The sequence below is a fragment of the Chroicocephalus ridibundus genome, chromosome 1 (genome assembly GCF_963924245.1).
Source record: "Chroicocephalus ridibundus chromosome 1, bChrRid1.1, whole genome shotgun sequence".
Classification (NCBI taxonomy): Eukaryota; Metazoa; Chordata; class Aves; order Charadriiformes; family Laridae; genus Chroicocephalus; species Chroicocephalus ridibundus.
Window position 1 is genome coordinate 220,359,551 of NC_086284.1, and position 21,063 is coordinate 220,380,613.

Here is a 21,063-nt window from a genome sequence, read left to right on the forward strand (position 1 = left end):
AGTGGCAAACAGTTGATAAGTCATCCCACCTATTTTTAGAAATGCCAATGTAACATTTGGTTTCTCCAAATCCTTCGCCAGTGTTAAATGCAGCTCTTCGGATCAGTGTTGACCCGCAGGTTCTTTCCACAGTCTGAAGTTCCAAGAACCACAACCGTGACCTTTCCGCAGACTGTAGCTGCAGAACCAGGTGCCCATTGACTTACGCACAGGCCCAGACTGATACGAGGTTTAAGGTGAGAAAGACCTTGTGCATTGCCTCTGAAAATGAGGAAAGGGAAGACTCGGGCTCTCTGAATGTCATGTAAATTATTTATACTGTGATAATGAGACACACGGTCTCCGTAGAATATGAGCACCGTACTTCACAAAACAGGAGCATCAGCACGACATTCCAGTGCTGCCCTCTCATCATACCTGCATCATAATTAAGTCACGAAAAGGTTAAGTGGGAGTCCTGATCCCTGGGGAGGTCAGAGTTGGGCAGAGGACCATTTAACTGGTTCCCCAGCCAGGAGAAGGAGCCTGACGCGAGGGCACCAGGTATCACAGCGGCTCCAGACACCCCCGCCGCAGTCCCACCCTGCACGGTTCAGAAGCGCTGCCCCGCGTCCCCCAGCACGGGGCTGAGGACGGCCCGCGGACGGGAGAAATCCCAAACCACAGCTCAGAGCCGTCCCAGGGATAGCGCGAGGGTGCGTTTTTCATATTGGTAATCAAAGATACAAACCGATGGGGAATACAGATAAAATTAACCTAGGAAACCCAGCCTCCCAGCCAATTTTGTCACCTGCGTTATTGATGAGTAACACGAGGACTCCAGGCACGCCATTTTCCGTGGGCTGGAAGCCCCATATATCTACAGGAACTGCATGCCGCGACACACCATTTGTAAAGTGTCACTAGTGCCGTAAAAATTCAGTAAACAAGAAAATGCATCCTGAAGTCAGAACTGTATCCTTATGAAACAAATACTAGAAGCATAATTTAATAGAGAAGGGGGAAAACGTAGGCAGAGGAAACCCTCCCCTGCTACTGCCTGAAGTCCCAGCAGTCGGTCATGGGGAAGGAGGAAGAAGATCTAATAACGGGCAAGTAAAATTAAACCAACCCACCCCTTTTCCAGGCAGAGAGTGAGCCTGCAGCGCTCACTGCTCCAGGGGCTCCGGCGGCCGCATCAGGCCATGGATGGAGGAGCCGGGACCTCCAGGTGAGCTGCAATCCAGCACTGGGTGTCCCACCCGCCTCGACTAACCCGCAGGCTCAGGCAATGCAGGGGAATCTGTGCGTCCCTGTTCCAGAACTTTCCCCGTACAGCTGCCTGTAGCTCTCCTTCAGTCAAACACACCAGTGCTGTGCTCACACCTGGCCAGTGCCGAGCCGCTCTGTGCCGCACTGCACAGGACCCGCAAAGGGAGGAACTTCTCCTGTAGCACACAGCAATTAACATTTCCTGGGTAAGTGCCAGAAAAGTTGTAAAGACAGCTTAGCACTTGGGCCAAGGCCCAACGCTGCCTTACTGGTCAAGCTGAAGGGTACCGGGCACATCATTTTGGAATGGAATGGAATGGAATAGAAATAGACTATTTCAGTTGGAAGGGACCTACAAGCATCATCCTGTCCAACTGCCTGACCAGTTCAGGGCTGGGCAAAAGTTAAAGCATGTTGTTAAGGGCATTGTCCAAACGCCTCCTGAACCCTGCCAGGCGCTGGGCATCGACCACCTCTCCAGGAAGCCTCTTCCAGGGTTTGACCACCCTCTTGGTAAAGAAATGCTTCCTCACGTGTTCTCACAACAGAACAGAACTGAGTGAAATGCACACTGACAGCAACCCTAGGGAGCACCTCCAAACCGCGCCATGTGCAGGAGACCTTGGTGGTGGGGATATCTGCTTCCAAACCACCAGAGTCTGCTGAAAGGGGCAGAAGCACCTCTGGGAGAATAATGTCTGGCAAAGGCAAGGGGTGAACAGAACACCCACTGCTACGGGAGCAGCCCCGGCTGCCACCCCGCTGTCCCCACGGCAGTCTGTCCAGCCCACCAGCCTGGTGTGGAAAAACCCCATCTCCTCGGGGTCACAGGAGATGGAGCCCTGCATGGGACGCGGTGCTGCACACCCTGCCCGAGCGCGGCCGTACGCAGACATCCACGCGCTGCCTGCAGACAGCATGGCCTTTAGAGCACCCCGGAGCCGTACTGCCACGGCGAAGCGACGGCTCAGAGCAAACCTCAGGAGCGTTCCCTGCCTGCTCCTCCCTGAAAGCCGGCCGTTGGGCGCGGTGGACAGATGCCCACGCTGACAGGGCTGGAGCAGGCACCAACCCGGCACCGAGATGCTCGATCCATCCCTGGGGTCGTTCTGCTGACAGCCAGAGACCAAGGGGCAGGCTGGGCACACAGCCATGGTCAGAACAGGTCTGGTGTATTGCCTGATCGGGGCTGTGCTGATCACGCACGGAGCTGCCCCGGCCAAAACCCCGGCCCAAGAGCCCAGCCACGCCAGTCAGGGTACCCTTTTTCCCGGTTCTTGACACTCCTTTTTGCTGCCCTTTTCCTCCCAAATGACCAATCTGCCTCTAGCTACTCTTACCCCGCGCACCCCAGTTCTGCTACATCTGCACTCAAATCTGGTATTTCCAACACCGTTACCGCGGTAATCCTGGCCCCACCTGGTGTCACCGAGAGGAGACCGCCAAAGGTTCCAGTATTCCCTGTCAGTTACCTGTGAAGTTTGGCCACTGACAGCATCCCCGCCCCTCACACGCTCATGAAATGCCGTCATTCCTCAAAGGGCCACCTGTGACTCTGTCAGCTCCCTCCCCGCTGCCACGTCCCACCTCCCGCGTCATGTCCAGTCCTGCTCTGCCTCCCGTTCGTTAGCTTAATCTCAGCCTCCTCGGCTGCCCAGCCATTAGCCTACAGCCCCAACACCAACGGAACACAAAACGTCGACCAGGACAACCCGCAGTGCCCAGAGCTGGTTGTAGCCCCGGTGCCGGAGGAGGAGGACACCACTACTCCCCACGCAGCCTGGCAATCCCGACCTCTGCCTCTCACGGAGGCCCGAGCGAAGGCTGAGCGCAGCGGACCAGTCTCCACAGAAGCCAGCTTCATAGAATCATAGAATCATAGGCTTGGAAGGGACCTCTGGAGATCATCTAGTCCAACCCCCCTGCCAGAGCAGGGTCACCCAGAGCAGGTTACACAGGAACGCGTCCAGGTGGGTTTTGAATGTCTCCAGAGTTGGAGACTCCACCACCTCTCTGGGCAGCCTGTGCCAGGGCTCTGCCACCCTCAGGGTAAAGAAGTTCCTCCTCATGTTTAGGTGGAACTTCCTATGTTCAAGTTTGTGCCCATTGCCTCTTGTCCTGTCCCCGGGCACCACTGAAAAGAGCCTGGCCCCATCCTCCTGACACCCACCCTTTAAGTATTTATAAGTGTTGATAAGGTCACCCCTCAGACTTCTTTTTTCCAGACTGAAGAGACCCAAATCCCTCAGCCTTTCCTCATAAGAGAGGTGTTCCAGTCCCCTAATCATCTTTGTAGCCCTCTGCTGCACCCTTTCCAGCAGTTCCCTGTCCCTCTTGAACCGGGGAGCCCAGAACTGGACACAGTACTCCAGGTGCGGCCTCACCAAGGCAGAGTAGAGGGGGAGGATGACCTCCCTTGACCTGCTGGCCACGCTCCTCTTGATGCACCCCAGGATGCCATTGGCCTTCTTGGCCACAAGGGCACATTGCTGGCTCATGGTCATCCTGTTGTCCACCAGGACTCCCAGGTCTCTTTCCACAGAGCTGCTCTCCAGCAGGTCAGCACCCAACCTGTACTGGTGCATGGGGTTGTTCCTCCCCAGGTGCAGCACCCTACACTTGCCCTTGTTGAATTTCATAAGGTTGAAATTCATAAGGTTGAATTTCATAAGCTTGGGACCAGACCCTCCAAAATACTGTTTCCAGATCAGAGCCCGCGGCAAAGCTTTAGGTCAGAAGTACGTAATTCGGTGACAATTCATCTGCAAGTCCCTGCCCAGGAAGGAAATAAAATTTAAGGAGGCTCTTATCCAACTGGCAAAGGCAAAACTAAATCAAAAGGTTTGGAATTAAATTACAGAAATTCTCGCTGGTAATGAGGTAAAATTTCCTAACAAGGAGGTCTACCGTTCATTGCAAAAGTTCATGACTTTAAATCTCAGGAAGCACAGTTCGTACCTCTGGAGGAGCGACCACGTTAACACCACAGCTTCGGTTGTGCAATTTGACCATGGCGGCCATTTCCCGCCCCCAACAGTCCACTCTCCGGGCTGATCACACCAGGAACGCCAGCTTGGAAGACCAGGTCCCCATGAAGCGCCGCGGTGGCTTTGAGAGGCCCCTCAGCAGCAGGGTCTGAGGACAAAGGCCCTGCAGCGCCCCGACCCTGCCCCACGGCACAGGGGCACCGACAGCCCCCCGCGGCCAAGGGGAGGGTCCACGAGAGGGGCCGGCAATGCCTCCGCCATGCCACTGCTGCCGGGGAGACATCGGTGCCTTCTGTCACAGTGGCATCCTGAAGGGACATCCATGGCACAAAGCTGGGCCGGTGGCACCTGCCACAGCCAGAAGCCTGCCCAGACCCGAGAGCTGGCTCTTCCCCTGCCCATCCGCGCTGCCTCTGCCCTGGGCTGCCCGTCTCCACGAGGAATCACCCCGCAGCCCTGATGTGGTAAACCCCAGCCCCGATTTTGACTCTTGCAGCACCAGAGTTGATCTCATTTCAAGATGCAGGCTTCCTGGGACGCCCGGCCAAGAGGGCAAACCGCATCCCGGGGGGCATCAGACACGGCACGACCAGAGAGGGGAACGTCCCGCTGTGCTGGGCGCTGGCGCGGCCTCACCTGGAGCTCTGTGTGCAGTGCTGGGAGCCACCATTCGAGAAGGACGTGAAGGTCCTGGAGTGTGCCCAGAGGAGGGCAGCCGAGCTGGCGGCGGGCTGGAAGGCACGTCCTCTGAGGAGCGGCTGAGGACTCTGGGTTGGTCTGGTTTGGAGAGAAGGGGGCTGAGGAGCGACCTCATGGCTCTGCAGCTCCCTGAGGAGGGACGTGGGGAGGGAGGTGCCGAGCTCTTCTGCCCGGGACCCAGGGACAGGACGCCTGGGAATGGTTCAAAGCGGGGCCAGGGGAGGGTCAGACTGGACGTGAGGAAGCATTTCTTTATCGAGAGATTGGCCAGACTCTGGAAGAGGCTTCCTGGAGAGGTGGTCGATGCCCCGAGCCTGTCAGTGTTTAACAGGCAGTTGGACAATGCCCTTAACAACATGCTTTAACTTCTGGCCAGGCAGTTGGACTAGATGATCGGTGTAGGTCCCTTCCAACTGAAAATATTCTATTCTATTCTTTGCAAATACTGCTTTTCTTGGACAAGTTACTTTTATTACTAGCCAAGCTTAGCAGTGAAGGATATTACAAGTTAATTCAAGCAGAGCAAATTGTTAAGATCCCAGTTACTTCACCGGGAACACACTTACAGAGTGAAAAATAAAATAATACTGTAGCTGCCTTGGTACTTCCCACCGAAAATCCCGAAGGAGTGTCTCAGCTCAAGGCTGGGGCGGGAAGCCGCACAGACACCCCCACACGCCGGGTTCTGTCACCCAGGGCGCTGGAGCAGCAGGTACCTGCTTCCAGCCGGGTGGCCAACGGGTAACAGGTACTAACAGGGTACGTGTGTTTGGGGGCAGGGAGAAAAGGGGTCCTGCAGCAGCTCCTGAAATCAGCTCCTGAATTTTTTGATTTCTAAGGCTACTATAAAAGGTGTGTCATAAGTAGTATTTGCCGTAGCTAGACCAGGCCTTGTTTCTAGGTTCCCATTAGATCTCCATAATAAAGACAGCACCCTTAACGACACAGATGACAGCTCTGGTGTTTGACGTGCTCTGTCCGAACACCTCCAGTCCCTATTTCTGTCCATCCTGAGCATCACAAAGTGCCACAGCACTCCTCTGCTCAAGAGCCAAATTCTGAAAACCACCAGTGAGCTTTGCCATTTCCATGAAACTTCATGACACCAGCACTGCGTCCCAAAACTTGCTGCAGGGCTTTAGGGCAACCTCCCCTCTGCCCAAGACCAACAGCAAGATCACAGAATCGCAGAAGGGTATGGGTTGGAAGGGACCTTTAAAGGCCGTATAGTCCAACCCCCCACCACGAGCAGCGACACCTTCAACTTGATCAGGTTGCTCAGAGCCCCGTCCAACCTGACCTGGAATGTTTTCAAGGATCCTCAAGCTTTGACCGTACTTCCCTCACCGCAGCCCGCCTCGTGCCCCCAGGGCTGTGCGGGGCAGGAGCTGCGGCTCTCAGAGACCCCCGTCAGGTCAACGAGACCCAGCACCAGAACTCAGCTTGCAGAGGCTTCTGAGCCTGAGGTCCTCACGCCAAGTGCTGGACAGGAAATAAACCTAAAACCCCCTCAAATGATCCACTGACTGCTGCATATCATACTATGGCCCATGCGTTTGGGTTAGAAGAGACCTTAAAGATCATCCAGTTCCAATCCCCTCCCATGGGCAGGGACACCTCCCACTAGACCAGGTCACTCAAGCAAGCGTCCAGGCAAGTTCTGCACGTGGGTGGTTGCATCACTCAGTTCACCCAAGGAGATTTCTCTCAGTCCCTGCAATACCAGTGGCTCGGGCTGGTCTTTACCAAAGAGATGCAAACACAAACTGCTGATGCTGAACATCAAACTTTAACCTTCCTGCAGAGAAAACGTGGCAAAAAATCAAGTGGGAGTTTGTGAAGGGAGCGGATGCCTTGGCCGCAGGACCGAGTCACCAGCAAACGGCGCCGCTGGAGGAGGGACCCAGTGTGCCATGCATGAGCTCGCCCGCTGCCAGGCGCGGGCACAGGGGGGCTGGTGATGGCTGCGGGGGCTCCCAGGCGCAGGGCTGAGGCTGGGGACACAGTGCCCACATCTCCGGCCATGCTGGACACAACAAGACGCTCTGGAGCGACCGTGGGGCTGGGGACAGCAATGGCTGCCGTGGGGCCCTGCTGCAGCCCAGCCGGGACGGACGGGGCTGGGGTACAGACTGACCCCCACCAACAGCGAGTCCCACGGACAGGCACTGCGGTGACGAGCCGGGACCTGCTGGTTTGACAAGCGCTTCTCAATGGTCCGTCTCAAATGCAAGGACCAACAGGAGGGACGGTGGCGGGCAGAGGGGAGCAGGGGGGCTCAGGGAGGCCATGGTGAGAGCAGGAGGGCTCGGGGAGGCCGTGGCGGGCAGAGGGGAGCAGGAGTGCCTATTCATAAAATTATCTACTCCTTTCTTAGGGAGTAGATTCCCGAGTCGGGGACTGCGTGTCCCTCTAGCACTTCCTCAGAGCCCACCGTAACCAGACGCCAACGAGCACTAACTGGCCTGGGAACAACATTCCTCTGCCCAGGGAACTGGCAGCGTGGATTTGCCGAGACCATGTGAGGTGCAGTCACTGCATCAGCTGTAACCACCACTGTTCACAGGGATGGCCCCAGGGAAGTATGTACGAATACGAATATTTTATGAATCATACTACTAAACAGCCAGTGCCTGATCGGCAGTCGGGTTAGCCAGGAAGAGGGAGGTTGCTCTAGCCCAGGCACAGAAGACTGGTTGAGTTCAGGATACCACGAGCCAAGAAATATCATCTTTCCGCATTTTGAGCGCAGGTCTATCATTTGTGCATGTGCAAGGTAGGGACGGTCTCTCTGGGCCAAGAAATGAAGAAGTGAATCCACCTGCTCATCACAGCGCTGAGCGAAGGGGCTGCTGCCCCCCTTCCCATCTGCTCCACGTGATTCCCTAAGGCAATGGCTGCAGGCACGTCCCATGTCCAAAAGCTGCAGCTCATCTCCTGCAGGGACCAGGATGAAATAACCTTTATCCAAATGCTTGGTTGGTTTGACTGGGACATCACCTCCTCCCAGTCCTGGACAGAGGTGGGGAAGGACGGGCTGGGAAGGGCCGGCTCTCCGGGGCGGTGGAGCGCAAACTCTGCTCAGGTGCAGCTGATGGGGCAGCTGACATGGATGGGCAAATCTGGGCTTGGGAAGGAATCAACCCTCAGCAAGGCTGGAAACCACGCAAGATTTTCAGCATCCTCTGCAGCACAAGTGCGGTTTCCTTTGAGGATCATCCAGCTGAGTCTCAATAAGCAGCTCCCTCCCTCTGCAGGGACTTTGCTGGAGCTCTGGTCCCTCCCGTTTGCAGACCGACCCCTTCCCCGGTTCACCCCACGAGGCCTGGCGTGTTTCGCACAGAGTATCTAAGTGAAGCGTGAGCGGTGATGACACCGACGGGGCCAAGACAGAGTCCCAAAGACCTTCCAGCTTGAACCCCACGGCAGCGCGAAGCGCCAGGTTGAGTGGCTGGGAAATAAAGGGGTGACTCAGGGCCACCACATTCACCTCTCAGTCAAGAGGCTGCAGCTGCCCGAGGGGCTCCGGCAGACTCGCAGCACCCCTGCCCCGGGTGGCAGCACGACCGACCGTGCCCACCCTGCCAGGGCTTCCAAGCCACGGCCCTCCGCAGCCCCGCGCCGCTGGGTGCCCCCTGCAGCACCGCCAGGCAGAGCCCAGTCCCACAGCATCACGCCCACCGCTTCATCCGCTCCAAGTCCCCTCTTTCAGCCTCAGCAGACAAAGGGAAATACAGAGCCTACGAACGTTAGGAGGGCACAGAAGAGGAAAAAAAAAAGAAAAGAAAAAAGGAAACGGGACAAAATTTATCCCATTTTTCCGAACACAATAGCTGCAAGCCTGATCTGGCAAAAAAAATGGATGCCATTTTGAGCTCTGAAGTTTCACTTCACGTTACACAGACTGATGTGAGCAGCACACGGACAGACACGTATGTCACATATACAGGGAAGGGGAGAGAGAGGGGAGGAAGAGACAGCAACCATATTCCGACAGGAACGCAAACACACCCACCGGCACACACAGCCCTTTCGCGATACGGACAGAACAAAGACAATTCAGGAATCCCCACAGAAAATTCACACCCAAGATTAAAGCCCAAATCACAATGATCTTCAGCCACGCTGAGGTCCAGGAAAGGAGCAGCACCACCAAACGAGCTGGCAGACACGGTTTAAGCTTTCCCTCCTGCATCTTGCACCCTGCGTGCCAGGGAGGGACGGAAGCATGCACCGCCGTGCCTCGGCTTTCGGCAGCTGCATCTCCGCGACCCCCTCGCCTCTCCCCAATCTGGAAGTGCTGGAGGGAGGACCCGCAGCCGGAGGTGCACCAGCCTCCCGAGCACAGGGGCTGAAGCCTGTTTCCTATGTGAATACGAGCACCTTCATTACCAGTCCCCAAGGGACTCTCTTTTTTTCATAGCAAAAAGATCAGTTTCCGGCAAGAGGAGCCCCCGTAACAAGCCGGTCCAAGGTACCGGCTGCACGAGCACAGGCGCTCCAGGCTGCGCAGGGGACGCGTGCCCCGGGCACGAGCAGGGGCTGCCTGGCCGCAGAGGGTCGAGGGTATGGCGGCAGCTGCAGGACAGACATCTACTGGTGTGCCCTCCTGCCGGGGCTGAACCCCAAGGCAGCCAGGGCTCCCGGGAGAAGGACCCCTCAACTCTGCACAGCCAAAGGAGAGTGAAATACTTCAAGCATATTTAAAAAAAAAAGCCACAGAGGACACAGGCCCTGCCCCACGGGGCTTACATCTGCACCTGAGGCAGAGCACATGCACTTTATATGCCCAGTGAATAGGCAGAAGTGGAAACTCCTACAAATGCAAAGCTACGAGTACCAGCATCGGTACCAGAGAAACACCCCAGAGCGTGCGAGAGATGCACATCTGCCGCGAATGGCATTGTCCGTACAATGCACGTAACCGGAGGGAAGCTGCCCTCGCGCTGCCTAGCCGTCGGAGAAGGAGAAGAGACTCCCCAAGAGACCCCGGCACAGAGGGGCTCGCGGGCTGCTCGGCGCAGCCGGGGAAATCCTGGGCAGCAGGCAGAGCCAGGAGAAGGAGCTTTCCCTCCCCGCCCCAGGACCGAGCGAAAGAAGCAGCCCTTACCTTTGGCCCCTCGCAACACAAACCCGAATCCCTCATGCTCCCTCTTCTGCAGCACGGCCGTCTTCTCCTCAATGATGTAGTCACTGGGCAGGAAAGAGCACAAGAGAATGATGCTAGGGTTAGATTTCAGCACCATGCTGCCAGGCGGAGGTGGCCTTTGTGCCTGTGACAAGGAGACCTCTTCTCATCGACCGTTTCATCTCAGCAAGGAGTTGGGCACAATCTGCTTCCCTCCCTCCCTTGCCCAAAGTCAGAACAAAAAAGACGAAAGCTACTTTCCCTCAACGTGTGGGTGGAGGAAAGCCCCGGCTGCCTGGATCACCCTTCTGCCCACCGGTCCCCTCCTCAGTCACCTGCATACGCATGCAGGGAGCTTACTGATCCCACTTTGGGCTTCCCTTTAAATGATGCCCTTAGCATGGAACTGAAGAGTGGAGCGCCTGAGCAGGGGAGGTGCGGGGGGAGGCAGCCAGCCATCCATCAGGGAAGCAGCTCTCTGAGACTTTCCGGTTGCCTCTCGTATGCAAAAATTAGACGCTTGACAAAAGGAGAGGTGCCTCTTTGGTAAGTTCCCTGGGAGGGAGAACAGCAGAGTTTATATCCTCATCCCGGCGCTCTGATCTTCTCTGAAAATCCCCCCCTGCGTTGCTAAGTAACGGTCTGTCATTAGCAGAGGGGGGACGCATTGCATTGTCCTAGTTTAACAAAGCTTCTCTCCCTGCCCTCCGCCACGGCCAGACGAGAAGAATGGGGAAAATCCAGCGGCGGAGAGAGAGGAACGGACGCGCAGCTCCGTGCGGACCCCGGCCGCCGGCGACCCTTCCAGCAGACCACCTCTACACACGCCGGGAGGGGCGGGGGGCGCGCGGGGAGGGGAGACGGGAGAGGGATTCTCTCAGCAAACGGGAGCTTAAATGCAGCCCTGCAAATCCCTCCCAGCAGAGCCGCATGTCTGACATCAGAGTGGAATTAATCAGGGACCTCGGTCCTTCTCGGCGGCGCGGAGAAGGAGCTTTGGACACCGAGCCAAGCCCAGGAGAGGCAGAGAGGGAGCGATGGCGCGGGCCGGCCCCCAGACCTGGGCACCTGCGGCCAGCGACGGGGTCTGCCCGGCGGCGGGGACAAAGCCCCGCGCGGCACCGCACTGCACAGGAACGCGCTGCCAAGGCGCGGGCGGGCGGCAGGGAGGGGACGGCCGTGGACAGGCGCTGGCACAGAGCAGGCTGGGCTCGCACACTGCGGTATGAGGTGCCCCAACATGCGCGGTGCCGCCGCTGCTGCAGGCACACGCCCCGCCGCCACACGTGTCCCGTGCCGCGCCTGCCGCCTCCTGCCCCACGCTGCAGGGAAGGGGTGTGCTGCCAGGGCACTGGCTGCACCCCGTGTCACCCCCTGTCACTGCCGGGACCCCGCCGAACATCCCCAGGTCCGGGAGGGGTGGGTGGTGAAGGGCTCACAGTGCTGCTGTGAGGAGCGGGATGGAAACCCACATCCCTGTGCGTACTTCCAGCGGCCAGGGACCACGAGCAGGGACCGGGACAGGAGACACCTCTCTGCATCCCGGCCATCTGTAGCCTCACCGGCCAGGGCTGCATTTATAGGCATCACAGTCCCCTTTCGGGGGAGGCAGCTCCGTGGTTCTGCCATTAGCACTACAACAGTGCCTAGCTCCTAGCAAGACGGATAGAAATATTCCTTTCTTTTCCAAAGCAAGGGAAGGTGATCATGAAAGTCAATACACACAACAGCTGCAGGTACCGAGGCACTCCAGAAGACATACAGACACACATCCTCCATGGAAACCAGCGCCTGAATTCCTTGGACTTCCCTGGTAGTTCGCTTTGCACTATAATTTTGGACACGCTTAGGCAATATCCATGAAAAAATAGGTTAGCTATAAAAGTAGTGATTTCATGCAACAAGGTACCTAGATGTGAATAAACTTCACCAAAACTACGTGAACTGCTTTAAAGGAGGCGGCTGCTGTCATACAGTCATCCCTTTGTGTCACATTTTTAACACATTGCCTGTCTTCCAAAAGCAGAGCCAGTTATGCATATGGTTTCTCAATATACATAAAATTCTCCCCTCTACAACAAAATCCTCTCTTCCAAGTGTAGGGTGTCCTACTGGAAACAGGTTCTTAATACCCTGCCCGGAAGAGGTCATTACGATAACACAATCCTCCCGTCCATGTAACAAGAGCCAGACAACCCCAAACCGTGATTCCCGTATCAAAGTAGTCGTGGCTGCCCCATCCCTGGAGGGGCTCAAGGCCAGGTTGGATGGGGCTTGGAGCAACCTGGGCTGGTGGGAGGTGTCCCTGGGTGGCACTGGGTGGCCTTTAAGGTCCCTTCAACCCAAACCCTTCTGTGATACTGCACTAAGCCTTTATCTTCCATTTGAACTATGACTTATCATCTAGGAAGAGAACTAGACCCAACACACTTCACATCCAGAGGAATATTCCCCCTTTTCCATAAAACGTGTCAATCCCTTGCAGATGACCTCTGCCAGATCTTAACCCCACACCAAGAGCAAATTCTGCCACCTCCACAAGAATATGTTTGTGCACGTGTAGATGCAAGAGGAGAGAGAAGGAAAGGGAAACAAATGGTTGTATACAAAATCGTGATTTCTATTTACCTGGGGGTGGGCTGAAGTGCCCCATCAGTCCTGCTGCAATTGCTTTGTCAGTGATAAAATGTGGAATCCAAGACAAAAGAAAATTCTGGACCTCTAATTCTTCCCATAGGACCTCTGTGGTTGTTTCATCTACATGATGTGTGGATGAAATGTGAGTGAATGTGCCCTTGCGGCCAAGAAGGCCAATGGCATCCTGGGGTGCATCAAGAAGAGCGTGGCCAGCAGGCGGAGGGAGGTCATCCTCCCCCTCTGCTCTGCCCTGGGGAGGCCACGGCTGGAGCTCTGGGTCCAGTTCTGGGCTCCCCGGTTCCAGAAGGACGGGGAACTGATGGAGAGGGGACAGCAAAGGGCTACCAAGATGCTGAGGGGACTGGAACCCCTCTCTGATGAAGAAAGGCTGAGGGATTTGGGTCTCTTCAGTCTGGAAAAAAGACGGCTGAGGGGGGACCTTATCAACGCTGATAAATACTGAAAGGGGGGGTGTCAGGAGGATGGGGCCAGGCTCTTCTCAGTGGTGCCCGGGGACAGGACAAGGGGTAACGGGCACAAACGTGACCATGGGAAGTTCCACCTCAACACGAGGAGGAACTTCTTTGCTGTGAGGGTGGCAGAGCCCTGGCACAGGCTGCCCAGAGAGGTGGGGGAGTCTCCGTCTCTGGAGACATCCCAAACCCCCTGGACGCGTTCCTGTGCCACCTGCTCTGGGTGACCCTGCTCTGGCCGGGGGTGGGAGGAGATGGTCTCCAGAGGGCCCTTCCAACCCTGTGATTCTATGGTTCTATGATAAGCTGAGGAAACTCTTGACAAAACTGCTTGTACTCTGTATAAGTCCAATTTCACCCAGCCTCCCCCACCAATCCTCAGCTGCCAAGATTTCCTGCGATAATGTAAGCCTTTAAATAAGTTCAACCTGCTGCTGCTTTTACCCAAAGTAATTCTGCACAAAGAATATTAGATTCTTTCTGCTACCTGAATTATTCCTCCTCCTACAAATAAACTGGCAAGAAGTACCTTAATTCAAAAACCTAAACTTGTCTGAAACAACAGGAAAACTCCTCAACACGCCGCTTTTTGTCCCTGACCACTCCCAAAGTACGTGTGTAAAGTTACCTGTGGGATTTTTAGAAATATCGGGCATTTATTTGTTTTAGCTCACTCTCTTCCACTGCGTCGTCCATGAAGTTAGACTTGCAAGGGGGATGTTGCAAGAGCACTCCCAGTTTTAGTCCCTGCAGAACCTGCAAACCCTCGGCCTGTGGCCATCTATTCTACAGGCACCTAAAAGTCCTCAGGTTTGTAACTGACTACAGTAACATCCACCAGAGATCTTCACTTTTGGATATAACCACACTGCTTAGTTCTATAGATAGGTGTATATTAAACCATGAAATAAAAAGTCCTTACGTCTCTGTGAACGAGAATTGTGGGGGAGTAGAGAGACACCTGACATGATCGGCACTGCTGGAGCTCCGAGGGCTGGAAAAAGCACTAAAAACCAGCCTGGGGAAGGAGATGAAGCAGCGTAATCAAAGACCTGCAATAGTGCCGTACTGAAAAAATAACCTGAATTACTCATTTTTTTATTTTTGTCTAAATAAAAATAGGAGCTTTCAAAAAATAAGATGTAGTAGGGAGTTATTTTAAGGTGTCAGAGAAAGATTAAGCAAAATAATGATTTAACACTCTTGTGACACAAATCTTTATTTAAAGTTATGACACCCAATGGAAAACAGCACCTCAAGTTCACTGCCAGATTACTGTGCCCTACATATAACTGGTGAATGAACAAACAGACGAGCTAAATAACGATACAGCGGCATCGGAGCACGGCTCCTCAGAGCTGCTCAAGATGACACAAGGTCTACCGGACTGTCTCTCCTCTGCAGGGTTGAGTGTCAGACCTTCTGCTGGTTGGTCTTTTGTTGAAACCAAATTAAAGACAGTTAATGCACACGATGCTTGAGTAGGGCCAGTTATTTTAGTAACGTTGTGAATTTTTAGAGGGACAAACCTAGTAGAGATCAGGTTCCTGACCACCTGAGGAACATGAACATACAGAAGTCTAGGGGACCTGATGAGATGCATCCCAGAGTCCTGAGGGAACTGGCTGATGTCACTGCCAAGCCATTCTCCACGATATTTGAAAAGCCATGGCAGTCAGGTGAAGTTCCTGGAGATTGGAAAAAGGGAAACATTGCATCTATTTTTAAATGGGACAGAAAGGAGGACGCTGGCAACTACCGACCTGTCAGCGTCACCTCTGTGCCTGGGAAGATCATGGAACAGATCCTCCAAAAGCTATGCTTAGGCACATGGAGGACAGGGAGAGCAGCCCTGAGAGAAGGGCTTGGGGGGGCTGGAGCAGAGGGGAAGATGGCTGCATCCCCAGCAGTGTGGGCAGGGGGGCGAGGGGGGGATTCTGCCCCTCTGCTCCACTCGGGGAGACCCCCCTGCAGTGCTGCCTCCAGCGCTGGGGCCTTGGCACAGGAGAGACACGGAGCTGTTGGAGCGGGGCCAGAGGAGGCCCCGGAGATGCTGGGAGGGCTGGAGCCCCTCTGCTGTGGGGACAGGCTGAGAGAGCTGGGGGGGTTCAGCCTGGAGAAGAGACCAGTCCCTAAAGGGGCTATAGGAAAGATGAGGGACTTTTTAGCAGGGCCTGCTGCGATGGGACAAGGGGTAATGGCTTTCAACTGAAAGAGGGAAGATGCAGACTAGATCTAAGGAAGAAAATTTTTATGCTGAGGGGGGTGAGCCCCTGGCCCAGGTTGCCCAGAGAGGTGGTGGGTGCCCCATCCCTGGAAACATTCCAGGCCAGGTTGGACGGGGCTCTGAGCAACCTGGTCTGGTGGGAGGTGTCCCTGCCTAGGGCAGGGGGGGTTGGACAACGTGGCCTTTAAAGGTCCCTTCAACCCAAACCAGTCTGATTCTAATAGATCTATCAAATGAATTTAAAAAAATAGCACGGTTATGGCTGTACTAAACAGGTACAGCTAGCTCCTGGTAACACCACAACAGCAAAGATAAGCTCTCGCCCTGAAGTGAAAAAACAGCCCTTAGAAGAATCAGAGGATTTTTCCATAGTCTGGGCCTGGGGACATTCACTGAAGTGCCGAGGCAGCCAGCAGAAAGTATCTGACACCTACGATGGGTTATCTCCCAGAGCTTGCACGGGATGCACGACACTCCAGAAGATCTGAAAAAGGGATGACTCTCATCTTTAAAAACAGGCAGTAGAAAGATCAAAGGAGGTATAAAATGAAGTAACTCATCTTTAACTCCCAGGAAAATCCTCTAACAAACAACACAACAGTTTAATAAAACATCTAGAAGAAAAGAAGGTTATAAATACCAGGTGGCATGGATTTGAAAGAACTGATTGTGCTAAATGAACCTAATTTCTTTTTGAACATAATAGGCCTCATGAACATGGGAAAGGCAGTTCTGTGATGTGTATCTTGGTGTCAGTTAAGCATTGTGAATGCTCTCACAAGGCGTTCTCATAAAAAACAAGGGGAACATAAACTACTGCAAGGTGAGTAAATAGCTGGTTTGACACATTTTTCACTGTTGAACTGGAAGGATGTATCGAGTGGGATTTCACAGGGGTCTGTCTTGGGACAAGCCCAATGTTTTCACCAATGACTAGGATGTAACAGAGAGTAAGCTTAAATTTGCAGAAGATCCCATCTGAGAGGGCAACAGCACGTTGGAAGAGCGGATTTGGATTCATGTGGTACCATCACTGGAGAAATGGTCTGAAAAATACCAGGGAAAAAAGGAGAAGTGCAAGGTTCTACATCGGGAACTATGAGAAGCAAACAGAAGATGGAGGAGGACAGGCTGGGCAGGAGAGGCCACGAATACCGTCCTGGACTCATAAGCATCAGCAGCGGTGTCACACTTCTGTGAGAAACGGATGACAGATTGACTGGAGATACATAAACGGGAGTGCTGTCTGAGACCTGAAATAATCCTTCTGTCCTACCCCATGCTGCAGGAGCCTTGGGAGGCATCTAGTTAACCGTGGGCGTACGCAGCACAAGCACCTACAGTGAGCAAGTCGCTCTGGGCTCCTTTTAGACTCAATGGAGAGCTATTCGGTGAAGTCAATGGAGCTGTGATTCATCCCATGCTGAAATGACCGCCCACATTTTGTCAAATGAATGGCACCCCTGGCTCCACTGACTGCACACATCTGTATCGACTCCCGGGGCGAGCCAGGGCGATGAGCTCAGACACCTACACGGTAGACACCTACAACGAAGTGACGTGAATCACATCAGCAAAGTTAGGTAACGCTCCAGCTGCCCAGCTCCTACACCACACTTCCAGAAGGATGTGGGTCAAGAGGAGCGAGTCCCAAGGAGGACGCCTGGAAGGCAAAAAGCGCAGCAGGAGAGTAAAAACCTGGTTTGGTTGATTGGCTTGATTATTCCCATGAGAAAATGCTGAAAAGGTGTCACACAACTTCTCAGCAGAATATCGCTGAAGCACGGGAATGGGGTGGGGATGGAAGGCCGCTCACTGGGAACTTTCAGATAAATCTCCCTCAAGAAAAACTGAAGTTCAGCTGAAGATGACGTTGGTGGAGAGATGGACCGTTTCAGGCCTCTCCCAGTAGAAACCTCACTCACGTACCGTGGTGTTCCACTCCCACGGCCCGGCAGTGCGAGGAGTTTAATTCTGCTCAGCTACCTCCTGCAGAAAACATCTCCCGCTACAGAAGGACGATTTACAGTAACAGTAAACAAGCACAGCACACACCGTGCCGTGGCCCCAAGAGCGTGGGGCACAGCCTGAGTCTTTATGGACACACTTTCTCCCCCCAGAAATCAAAGCCATAACACAGGGCAGCTCTTTCCAACCTGCATTCTCAAAATTCCCTCTGGCTAGGGCCGGCCTGGCGCTAGGGCTGGGCTGGCCCAGGAGAGCGCGAGTTGGCCTGGACCAAAGTTATCCCCTGGAGGAAGCCAGCACCCAAACAGCACGGGCGATGCCAAGAGGCAGCAGGTCTCCTTCCCACCCCCGCCTCACTTCACAGAGCAAAGGAAGCTTTAGGGAGAGAGATCACAGGCGACCATGGGATTTCTACACCAAACAGGTAAGCTTCTAGCAGAAACCACCAGGGAAGAGCCACGTGCCGGAGGTTTGGGACCAGCTGGGCACACCACCACTGAACGGTTTGCTGGGCACGCGTCCCTCGCAGCAAGGAGAGACCGGCCCAGCCCCGAGCGCCCTGCGGGGCTGCTGCCACGCCGACCTGCTCTGCTGCAGGCCAGCGCGTAACACAGCTGTACTTCCCGGCTCAACAGGAGAGAAAAAGAATGACCACAGCAGGTCAAGATCAAGTGTCTCGCCTCGAACGTTTACTGACAGCAGCAGCCTGGAGAAGAGGAACGGAGCAGGTCTGAAGCATCTTACGGCTGTCTCAGGAGAGCGCCCAGCCCAGAGTCTGGCAGCCAGGGGACCTCAGCAACCACATCAGAAGTGAAACTGGGAAAAGCCCTATCCCGAATGGAAAAATAAACCGCCTAAATCTCCACTGTAGATGGGGAAACCTGGGAACACAGGCGACAGCGGTGGTTCTGTAACGAAAGCAAAGGACAGCAGGGAACGGAGAGGGGGCCAGAAAGGAGCCTATTTCTGCCCCCGCCTGGTCCTGAAGCACTGATTGTCATCAGCAAGATTCTCAGTTTAATTCAGTCAGGAGGCAGCTCGTTAAGGCACTGATTATGAACTACGTCAAAAGCAAGCCGACAGGTGAAAAGCAACTCTAACTCCAGAAGAAACCATCTTCCAGCCAGGCACGCACACGATTTGGAAGTGCAGCGAGCGCGCAGGAAGGATGCCTGCTTTGAGACCACGCTCCCCCCAGCGCGGGTCAAACGCATTTCACACACAGGTGAAAGCCCAAAGCCGGCGCTGCTGTCCCAGATGAAACGGGGGCTGTGAGAACCCAAGAAATTCTGAAGACCAGCGGCTGCAGAACGTGAGGAACCACTAGTGAAAGGCCCTGAAAAGCGACACCTTCCCCATTCAAACAGGGACAGTTTTCGCAGAAAAATTTTCAGTACTGGATTCATTTCATTTAAACACCCCAAACCAGTAACTTCTAGGGCACTAACCAAAACATTAAAATAAGACAGGTCATTATGGGAACAAGAAGTCTAAAAAAGTCCAAAGCTTTGTGTGGACTCCAAAGGAGCGGTGATACCGAGAAAGCTGTGAATTCCTTGCTGAGAACGCTGAAAAGCAGTGAAGTTGAGGAAACGATGCCATCGCAGAGAGGCACAAAAGATAAGCCCCCAGAATAATCAGGTTTATATTTGTACTGGCAGAAGGGAGCTGTTTGTGCTGGATTTTTACCCTCACTTGCCCGAAGAGGCATTGCAGCCGGGTAGGTGATGCTCTGCTCTCCAGTGCCATTCCCCTGGATGTGCTCTCCAGATCCTACCCCTGGATCCGCTCTCCAGTGCCACCCCCCAGGATCCGCTCTCCAGCTCCATCCCCCGGATTTGCTCTCCAGCTCCATCCCCTTGGATCTGCTCTCCAGCTCCTTCCCCTGGATCTGCTCTCCAGCTCCTTCCCCTGGATCTGCTCTCCAGTGCCATTCCCCTGGATCTGCTCTCCAGCTCCTTCCCCTGGATCTGCTCTCCAGCTCCTACCCCTGGATCTGCTCTCCAGTGCCATCCCCTTGGATCTGCTCTCCAGCTCCATCCCCCTGGATCTGCTCTCCAGCTCCTTCCCCTGGATCTGCTCTCCAGTTCCATCCCCCTGGATCCGATCTCCAGCTCCATCCCCCTGGATCCGCTCTCCAGTTCCATCCCCTGGATCCGCTCTCCAGCTCCTACCCCTTGGATCCGCTCTCCAGCTCCATCCCCTCAGATCTGCTCTCCAGTTCCATCCCCTGGACCTGCTCTCCACCTCCACCCCCTGGATCTGCTCTCCAGCTCCTTCCCCTGGATCTGCTCTCCAGTTCCATCCCCCTGGATCCGATCTCCAGCTCCATCCCCCTGGATCCGCTCTCCAGTTCCATCCCCTGGATCCGCTCTCCAGCTCCTACCCCTTGGATCCGCTCTCCAGCTCCATCCCCTCAGATCTGCTCTCCAGTTCCATCCCCTGGACCTGCTCTCCACCTCCACCCCCTGGATCTGCTCTCCAGCTCCATCCCCCTGGATCCGCTCTGCAACTCCATCCCCCTGGATCCGCTCTGCAGCTCCATCCCCCTGGATCCGCTCTGCAACTCCATCCCCCTGGATCCGATCTCCAGCTCCATCCCCCTGGATCCGCTCTCCAGTTCCATCCCCTGGATCCGCTCTCCAGCTCCTACCCCTTGGATCCGCTCTCCAGCTCCATCCCCTCAGATCTGCTCTCCAGTTCCATCCCCTGGACCTGCTCTCCACCTCCACCCCCTGGATCTGCTCTCCAGCTCCATCCCCCTGGATCCGCTCTGCAACTCCATCCCCCTGGATCCGCTCTGCAGCTCCATCCCCCTGGATCCGCTCTGCAGCTCCATCCCCCTGGATCCGCTCTGCAACTCCATCCCCCTGGATCCGCTCTGCAGCTCCATCCCCTGGATCCACTCTCCACCAGACAGGCCAAGCCTGACACGGACAGTGACAAGGGACCGCAAGGTGAGCAAAGGTGGTCTCGGTCTGCAGGGAGAGTTCAGGTCCATGGAGTTCAGGTCCATCACGCACAGCCTCCCATTACCACTTCTTCAGTGAACAGTGCAAAATGGTGCCTACTGAAAAAGGAGGCAAAGGCAGCGTGTGGTCCGCGCTCAGCGCTGCCAAATTACCGCTGTCACCCGTGGGAATTCCGCTCCACAGAAAAGCCTTGTTCAAAGCTGACGCCGGAGCCATTTGGCTGTGCAGATGCACAGAGACGGGGAAGGTATCACGCAGCAGCATCTCAAACCCTAGCATGTCTCACTAGCTCCGAAATCCATCCCGCTTACATCCAAAGGGGAAAATGGTCACGAACTGAGGGGTGTACAGGAGCGAGCCCCACCACTGCCTTCAGCTGTCACATGGACTGGGAAACGACAGATGACACCTAAAATCTCCCTTTGCTTGAACGAAAGGAGATTAAAGAACCTACCTTTCTGTCTGCCTCTTGCCCAACACACAGTCAGGAAAGAACAACGCATGTTTCTACAAATAATAAAAACAAGTCCTAGAAAATCCTAATTCTACAATGTGGATTTATTCCATCCTCAGCAAAGGAGACAGATGGGGACCATTTAAAAGGGCACTGTGCTGGAGACGCAGTACAAATACATGCCACAGATTGAGAAAGAACAGACAGGAGCTGGTGTGGCTGAACAGCAGGGAAACGGAGGTGATCAAACCCAAGAAAACATCCTTC

The 21,063-nt window shown here is 54.7% G+C and overlaps 1 protein-coding gene across 4 annotated transcripts in view; it reads right to left on the minus strand.

The window, feature by feature from the left end:
• The window catches only part of SHANK3 (SH3 and multiple ankyrin repeat domains 3), a 382,593-nt gene that overhangs the window by 80,177 nt on the left and 281,353 nt on the right, over nucleotides 1–21,063 (minus strand). For all 4 annotated transcript variants that reach the window (XM_063323817.1, XM_063323818.1, XM_063323816.1 and 1 more), the window contains one exon: nucleotides 10,048–10,130. In XM_063323817.1, the coding sequence (XP_063179887.1) occupies nucleotides 10,048–10,130 (83 nt within the window). The remainder of the gene's footprint in view (nucleotides 1–10,047; nucleotides 10,131–21,063) is intronic.